We start from the raw sequence: 9,336 nt of genomic DNA on the forward strand, positions 1-9,336 counted from the left end.
ATAAGGGCTAGTCTATTAACTTAAAATGGCTTCTCATCCAAAGGAAAATTCAACTGTGGACCAGTAAGGGAAAATTCCCTTCATTTACTGAATAATTCCAGTATTGTTCCTTTTGGCTCTGCTCTACTCAACTCTCATCACTTGCAGGAGAGGACAGGGAGAGGGAAGACCCAGGACAGAGGAAGAGGGAGGAGGGGGTGGGGTCCAAGAGTTCAGGTGGAAAGCCAGACACGCTTGTGCAGGAGATCCCTCCTGGGCAAGAATGCCTTTCCAGCTTGGAGGATTTAGGGTTGTATCACTTTAAGGGACTACTACTTTATAGGGTCTCTCACAAAAAGTCAAAGAGAAACACAATTCAATTCATCTACTTTAGCAATTAAGAAAAAGGAACAAAAATTAAAATAAATAAGTTCAATAAATAGTCAAAATGTATGCGATTTTTACATTGAAATTCACTAAAGGAGATTATTTTTTATAAAGGTAGATAGAGTGGCAGTTAGGGAGAATAAAGAGAAAAAGAGTGAAGGAGAGATACTTAGCACAATAGACCCAAAGGGGCATACAAAACATATAAGGAAAGGACATCAAAAGGACAACTATAAAGAAATATCCTGAGCAATTTGCTTTATTGACCAAGGTCATGAGTTTACTATCTTCCTGGGCATCTGCCCCATCTGCTGTTTAAGCACAATAGAAGCCAAGACTTCTCAACCCATGCATCAAAGGTTCCTTCCTTCATCCCCCGCCAAAGAGGTCACCTACACTGCATGGACAAGGGAGACACAATCTCCTCATCCATGTCATCCACGTCGTCAGTCATAATGAAGTGGGCAGGGTTGGGGCGTGTACTGCCCATCCAGCTGGGGTCTATGTTGAGGGCAGCCACCAGTGAGTGGATGCCCGGGTTATTGACAATCTGGAAGCCACAGAGGATCTCGATCTGTTGCCAGCGGTGCAGGCGCTCCCGCAATGCTGCTGTCACCTCGCTCAGTGCTTGCCTGAAGACAGAGGAAACAGAACTGCAGTCATGGACTTGGTGTGAGCCCCAACAGGAATGAAGCCTCTTCTCAGAGGAACAAGTTGGGAGGATATGTGTGAATAAAAAACACAATAAACTCATAAGCCTAAGAGCAAGGAGGGAGATAGATCAAGGCTGAGGCAGGAGTCCAGAGCTGTCCCTCCACCAACGAGGAAATGGAATTGGTGTTGGAGGCCCTGTACACCTTCAAATTCTGAGGATGATATGGACATTGCCAGAGTAGATAACTGGTGTTACTTACTTAGCTGTTAGAATTTTATGATCTACATCATCCAGGGAAGAGCTGTGGGCCACGTGGAAGGTACCAAAGAGTGTGTTTCTCTTCTTTTTTATCTTCTCAGCCTGCAAAGATGAGGCCCCCAGCTCAAAAAGAGCAGGGATTCAAGGTTGGAAAAAATGAGAAAGGCCTTCCTCTATGGTTGGGGCCCACTCCTCCTAGCACAACTTAGGCTGCATAAGGAAAAAGAAGAGAAGGAGGAAAAGGAGAAAGGCAGGCAAAGGGAGAAGAAAAAGGAAAGGGACAAAATAGAGAAAGCAAAGGAAGAAGCAAAGGGGTCCCTGATAGCCCTTTTGTCCCAGGAGGACCTCTGTCCCCATGGCAGCATGCGGCTGGCAGAGCTTTCCTTCTGCCTGCCTCCACTTGCTTCATCTTTCCTAGAAGACAGGCAGGAATGCCCCTGCACCCTTATTCCCTCCTCCAGAAGTCTGAGGACATTGTCAGGAACTGAACATTAGGAAAATAAACAGAACCCACCACCCAATGGGAGGAACTGAGAGAGGGAGAGAAGATCAAGATATGCAGGTAAAAGGGAGAAGGAGAAAAAGGAAAGAAGAGGGCAATAGAAGGGCAGTTCTCACCCCCTCCTTGGCCACCAGCAGCTGCTTCTCAGCATTTTGCTTCTTGATGTTGTAATATTGCACCTCCACCTCATGTGTCAGCTGCAGCCACTTCTGAAGGGCCTCTGGGGCATACCATGAGCTGTGTGATTCTAGCTCCTTCTCTGCTTTCCTCAAGGCCTCCCGAACCTGTGCAGCCAAAAGGATGTGAGTTCATTCACTGATACTAAGACTCTCCAACACCTCTGTATGATGCTTCAGAACTCAGACTTTTTATCCTGCTTTACAACTTTCCCAGGAAGGAGAAAGGGTAAGGATTATTTTCCATATTTCACATAGAAGAAAGCAAGCACAGCAAAGAAAATTAACCAATTCAAAGTCAACAGTGTCAACCAGAACTCAAATTGAGATCTTTTTGTTCCAGATGAAGACACTCTTTTCTATCACATCAGCTTACTTTCCCAGTCATGCAGCACATTCCAGCAATCTTCCCTGGTCTCTTTAGGAACAGGTCAACTAGTGAATCATCTTCTTACCAAGAGTCAGGGTCTGTGCTTAGACTTCAAGACATCACAGTGTGACAGAAAAAGCATTGGTCAGGAATCTGAAAATCTGGTTCTGGTTCTTGGTCTGTTACTTAACTGGCTGTATGACCCTGTGCTTCCTACATCAGCTCCAAATTCAGTGTGAGAAAAGATTTTTCTCCCATGCAAATCTAAACCACCAGGGAAGGGATGTTCTCAGGAGAGGGTGAGTTCCCTCTCATGGGTGGTATGTGAAGAGCTCATGTCAGAGAAACCTAAAAAATGATTGGTACTTCAGAAGGACATTGTCCTGAATGCTCTCCAAAGTCTCCTCTAGCCCAGAGACTGTGTCTATGATTCTCTCAAGGAGTAGAGCAAGTGGGCTTTGAAAAGAGCTCTGTACAAGGTGGCAAGACAATGAGCATATCCACACCTAATATGGACATTGCCAACAGAAGCCAAGACATGAGAGGACCAATGTATAAGTAGAAATAACTGACTTCTCTGCAAGGAGCACACAATGAGGCAGTCACAAAGCACAAAAAAGTATAAAAGACTTGAAAGTACATACAGACATTGCATACACAGAATTTCTTGCTGTCTCATCCAGGTTACCAGCATAAGTGATCTCCAACTTTCCTACATGAACACTGATCTTTAGCTGGTCAGAATCCCAGAGAAAAGTCATTGAAAGCAGTCTCATTATCCCCAGCTTCAGCCAATGAGGCAACCATCCCATAGCAGGCCTGAGGTCTTCTCCACAGCCTAAGAGAGGCCAGGAGGGCCTCAGCTACGGACAGAACACCTTTATTCCTTTGAGAGGCAATGAGAGTGCCAATCTTCACTTGGTTTCTGTTCCCTGATAGAATTAGTTGGGCATGCACCACCATGCCCAGCTAAATTTTTTTTTTTTTTTTTTGGCAGAGATGGGGTTTTGCCATGTTGCCCAGGCTGGTTTCAAACTCCTGGGTTCAAGGGATCTGCCCATCCTTTGCCTCCCAAAGTGCAAGGATTACAGGAGTGAGCTACCATGCCCAGCTAGGAACTTTAAAAAATACAGATATCTGGGCCCCAACCCAGAGATATGATTTCATTGATCTGGTGTGTTGGCCTGGGCATTAAAATAGGCTCTCCAAGTCATTCTAATATGCAGCCAAAGTTAATAAACACACACATTTAAATAAAGTGGGGTGTGTGTGTGTGTGTGTGTGTGTGTGTGCACGTCTGTGTGTGTCTGTGTGTGTCTGTGTGTGTTTAAAGAATGGGTTTCTCCATGATGGCCAGGCTGGTCTTGAACTCCTGACCTCAGGTGATCCACCCCACCTCTGCCTCCCAAAGTGCTAGGACTACAGGCATGAGCCACCACTCCCGGCCGTGTGTGTGTTTAAATAAAGTGTTATCACCTGACTTCCACTTCCCAGTAGGATAAAGTACATCATGGGAGAAAAACAATTCTGATTCAACACAAAATCTGGAAAAAGCTGTATAAATTATAAAAATTGTGTTTTCAAAATTGTTTTTATTTTGAAAACTTTAGTCATTTTTCATAAAATATGTTATTTGTGTTAATATATAAGGGGGTTGATATAGTTTTTTTTATTTTTTATTTTTTTTTTGAGATGCGAATCATGCTCTGTCACCCAGGCTGGAGTGCAGTGGTGCAATCTTGGCTCACTGCAACCTTTGCCTCCTGGGTTCAAGCGATTCTCCTGCCTCAGCCTCCTGAGTAGCTGGGATTACAGGTGCTCGCCACCACGCCCAGCTAATTCTTATATTTTTAGTAGAAACGGGGTTTTGCTATGTTGGCAAGTCTGGTCTCAAACTCCTGACCTCAAGTGATCTGCCCACTTCAGCCTCCCAAAGCCCTGGGATTACAGGCATGAGCAACCATGCCCGGCCTGATATAGTTATTTTAAATGAATTAATAAATATTTTTTAATTTTCTCAGTTGTAATTTCTAATAGGTTAAATATCAACAGTATTACCCCCTATAAAAATGTACTTTGAAGTCCTAAATAGTTTTTTTGTTTGAGACGGAATCTTGCTCTGTCACCCAGGCTGGAGTGGAGTGGCCTGATCTCAGCTCACTACAACCTCCACCTCCTGGGTTCAAGCAATTCTCCTGCCTCAGCCTCCCGAGTAGTTGGGACTACAGGTGCCTGCCACCATGCCCTACTAATTTTTGTATCTTTAGTAGAGAGGAGGTTTCATCATGTTGGTTAGGCTGGTCTTGAACTCCTGACCTCAGGTGATCTGCCTGCCTTGGCCTCTCAAAGTTCTGGGATTACAAGCATGAACCACCACACTTGGCCAGGATGCTTTACTCTTAAAAACTAGGGGCCGGGCACGGTGGTTCACGCCTGTAATCCCAGTACTCTGGGGGGTCGAGGCGGACAGATCACAAAGTCAAGAGATCAAGACCATCCTGGCCAACATGGTGAAACCCCGTCTCTACTAAAAAATACAAAAATTGGCTGGGCTTGGAGGCATGTGCCTGTAGTCCCAGCTACTCGGGAGGCTGAGGCAGGAGAACTGCTTGAACCCGGGAGGCGGAGACTGCAGTGAGCCAGGATCCCGCCACTGTACTCCAGCCTGGCGCCTGGTAACAGAGCGAGACTCTGTCTCAAAAAAAAAAAAAAAAAAAACAAAAAAAAACTATTTAGGGGCTAGGTGGAAACTCTGTTGAAAAAAAAAAGGCCGGGCGCAGTGGCTCACGCCTGTAATCCCAGCACTTTGGGAGGCCGAGGCGGGTGGATCACGAGGTCAAGAGATCGAGACCATCCTGGTCAACATGGTGAAACCCCATCTCTACTAAAAATACAAAAAATTAGTTGGGCATGGTGGTGCGTGCCTGTAATCCCAGCTACTCAGGAGGCTGAGGCAGGAGAATTGCCTGAACCCAGGAAGCGGAGGTTGCGGTGAGCCGAGATTGCGCCATTGCACTCCAGCCTGGGTAACATGAGTGAAACTCCGTCTCAAAAAAAAAAAAAAAAACCATCAAGGGTCCTAAGAATAAAACGTTTGAGAACAACTAGACTAGATAAACTAAAATTCAGAGAGAAAAAAGCCTTTCTAAGATGTGTTGTCATGTTCTTCCCTGGAGACACTGATGATTTTAGGTGAGAGTCGAAAATTGGGCTTGACCCATGTAGAAGATCTCTACTGGGACACAAAGAAAACAGCCTACTATGTGGCAGAACTGAATCTCTCACAGTCTTTCAGGGCTGAGGAGAAAAAAATCTACCAGCTTTCAGTTTAAAAGTCAAGGAGGGACATACCTGAAAAACGGGGACAAATGAAAGATACACCAAATTTTACTAAAACTACAACCCAGTTCAAATGTAGCTCAATCTCTATTGGCTTGAGGTGATCAGTTCCTTACCCTGTATACCTCACAAAAGAAAGGGGGAAAACCACCTGATGGAAGAGAAAATCATCTGGAGCCACTATTGTTTTTTATATACAGTGTCTGGCATATAATAAAAATAAATTACTAGACATAAATGGCAAAAATATGACTAATAATCAAGAGGAAATAAAAGGAGTTCCATAAATGATCCAGATGTAAGAATTACCAGGCAAGAACTTTAAAATAATTATGATTGATATGTTAAGGAAAATACAGGAAAAGAAGAAAATGATAGATAAAAGATAGAAATTCTGGACAGGGAACTGGAACCTATAAAAGAGTAAAATTGATATTCTAGAATTGAAAAATACATTGTCTGAGAGTAGGAACCCACTGGATGGGTTAAACAGCAGAATGCTTACAGTAGAATGCAGAATTAAAGAACTTAAAAGATAGGTCAATAGAAAATAACCAAATCAAAGCACAGAGAGAAAAAAGGAGAACAGAACTGAGCATAAGAGACATACAGAATACGGTTAAAAGATCTAACATAAATATTAGATTCTCAGAAGGAGAGGAGAGAATGGAGCAGAAGTAATGTTTTAAGAGACATATAAGTGCTAAAAGAAGTATAGAGTTAGGCAGAGTGTTCTATATGTGTCAAGGAATCCAAATTTATTACTCATGTTTTTAAATTTGTTATATCCTTATGGATGCTCTTGATGGCTTATTATTGAGAGAAGTATATTAAAATCTCTAACTGATTATAAAATTTGTCTAGTATCATTTTAGTTCAGTCAATATTTGCTTTATATATTTTAGACTACATCATTAGATATATCCAAATTAACAGGTGTTATATATTAAATTGAATTCATCCACTAATCATTATGCAATATCTATTTTGAGGTCTAGTAATACTTCTTGACCTAAAGTCTACTTTATATTAATGTAAATATTATATTTATATTAATATATAGCTACCCTTGCTTTATTTCACTTAGCAATTGCTTTAGGTCAATACTTCATGGCCTAAAGCCTACTTTATATTACTATATTCTATTTATGTAAATATATAGCTAGTCAGCCTGCTTTATTTTGTTGCTTTATTTTGTAACATACATCTCTTCTCATCCTTTTCCTTTAACCTTTTATTTATTTATTTATTTATTTATTTTATTTATTTTTTTTTTTGAGATGAAGTTTCGCTCTTGTTACCCAGGCTGGAGTGCAATGGCGTGATCTTGGCTCGCCACAACCTCTGCCTCCTGGGTTCAGGCAATTCTCCTGCCTCAGCCTCCCGAGTAGCTGGGATTACAGACATGGGCCACCATGCCCAGCTAATTTTCTGTATTTTTAGTAGAGACGGGGTTTCACCATGTTGACCAGGATGGTCTCGATCTCTTGACCTCATGATCCACCCGCCTCGGCCTCCCAAAGTGCTGGGATTACAGGCGTGAGCCACCGCGCCCGGCTTTTCCTTTAACCTTTTATTTTGTTCTTATATTTAAAGTGTGTCACTTATAAACAGCATATAATTGAGTTTAGGCATTAATCCAATCTGATAATCTTTGCCTTTTAACTGAATTGCTTAGTTTTTTTAATACAAACCAAGTCTCAACAAGTTTCAAAGGATGAAACCCACACAGCATATGTTCTCTGACCATAGTAAAATTAAACTAGAAATCAGTAAAAGAAAGATAAGTAAAAAATTGCTCAAGCGTTTGAAAATCAAGCAATATACTAGATAACCATGTGCCAAAAAAGGAACCACAATAAAAATTAGAAAACCTTTTGACCTGAATGATAATAAAAATATAAAATAGAGATTCCTGAACAATCACCTTACTTGAGGGGATAAAAAAGATCCTTGAGAGCCTACCTTGTATCATATATAAAAGTTAATTTGAAATAATATCCCTAAATGTGAAAAGACAAATAATAAAGGTTCAGAAGAAAATTCAGGGAAATATCTTGGGGGTAGGAAAGGATTTCTTAAACAGAAACAAAAAGCATCTTTTTTTTTTTTTTTTTTTATTTTTATTTTTCTTTTTTTTTTTTGAGATGGAGTCTTGTTCTATTCCCCAGAGTGGAGTGCAGTAGTCCTATCTCAGCTCACGGCAACCTCTGCCTCCCCGGCTCAAGTGACCCTCCTTCCTCAGCCTCCCAGAGAGCTGGGACTACAGGTGTGTGCCACCACACCCAGCTAATTTTTGTATTTTTAGTAGAGACGGGGTTTTGCCATGTTGGCCAGGCTGGTTTCTAACTTCTGATCTCAAGCGATCTGCCAGCCTCAGCTTCCCAAAGTGCTGTGATTACAGGCATCAGCCACCATGTCCAGCCGCATCAATCATTTTTAAAGACTGATTAAATTAGACTTCATTAATATCAAGGGCTTTTATTTATCAAAAGACAGTATTAAGAGGGCAAAAAAAAAGTCAAGGCTGAGAAAATATTTTCTATATATCTGTATATTTATATTGACAAAAGACTAACATCTAAAATATATAGCCGGGCATGGTGGCTCAAGCCTGTAATCCCAGCACTTTGGGAGGCCGAGGCGGGTTGACGAGGTCAAGAGATCGAGACCATCCTGGTCAACATGGGGAAACCCCATCTCTACTAAAAATACAAAAAACATTAGCTGGGCATGGTGGTGCGTGCCTGTAATCCCAGCTACTCAGGAGGCTGAGGCAGGAGAATCGCCTGAACCCAGGAGGCGGAGGTTGCAGTGAGCCGAGATCGCGCCATTGCACTCCAGCCTGGGTAACAAGAGTGAAACTCCGTCTCAAAAAAAAAAAAAATAAAATATATAAAGAATGCTTACAAATCAATAAGAAAAGGACAACTCAATTTTTAAAATGAGAATAGATTTCCAAATCAAATGGCCAATAAATTTATAAAAAGGTGTGTAACAATATTAGGGAAACGAAAATTAAAATCACAAGATACTACTATGTATTTACCAGAATGTTTAAAATTAAAATGCCTAAAAATACTGAGGTCATGGATCAACTAGAATTCTCTTACATTGTTGTGGCAGTATAGATTTATACAATCATTTTGGAAAACCATTTGACAGTTTATAATAAAGCTAAATTCACGAATATACTATTATATGTCCAACAGAAAGAAGTGCTTATGCCCACCAAGAGACATATGCAGGAAGGTTCATAGCAATATTATTCATAAGAGTCAAAAAACTGCAGAAGACCCAAATATTTATCAACAGAAGAGTGGATACATAAATTATAGTATTTTTATACATTTTTGTAATTCTTTTTTTTTTTTTTTTTGAGACACAGATTCACTCTTGTCGTCCAGGCTGGAGTGCAATGGCACTATCTCAATCACTGCAACCTCCACCTCCTGGGTTCAAGTGATTCTCCTGCCTCAGCCTCCCAAGTAGATGGGATTACAGGTGCCCACTGCCACACTCAGCTAATTTTTTTTGTATTTTTAGTAGCGACGAGGTTTCACCATGTTGGCCAGGTTTATCTCAAACTCCTGACCTCAGGTGACCCACCCACCTGGGCCTCCCAAAGTGCTGGGATTACAGGCGTGAGCCACTGTGCCCAGCCCATAGT

At 41.6% G+C, this 9,336-nt stretch overlaps 1 protein-coding gene across 5 annotated transcripts in view; it reads right to left on the minus strand.

Annotated features, from left to right (window-relative positions):
* Positions 1–9,336, minus strand: part of STIM1 (stromal interaction molecule 1) — a 239,417-nt gene that overhangs the window by 8,987 nt on the left and 221,094 nt on the right. For all 5 annotated transcript variants that reach the window (XM_032258894.1, XM_032258889.1, XM_032258890.1 and 2 more), the window contains exons 8-10: positions 1,898–2,065; positions 1,281–1,381; positions 763–998 (exon numbers count right to left, since the gene is read on the minus strand). In XM_032258894.1, the coding sequence (XP_032114785.1) occupies positions 763–998; positions 1,281–1,381; positions 1,898–2,065 (505 nt within the window). The remainder of the gene's footprint in view (positions 1–762; positions 999–1,280; positions 1,382–1,897; positions 2,066–9,336) is intronic.

Source organism: Sapajus apella, unplaced genomic scaffold (genome assembly GCF_009761245.1).
Source record: "Sapajus apella isolate SASKATOON/1434 unplaced genomic scaffold, GSC_monkey_1.0 scaffold106, whole genome shotgun sequence".
NCBI lineage: Eukaryota > Metazoa > Chordata > Mammalia > Primates > Cebidae > Sapajus > Sapajus apella.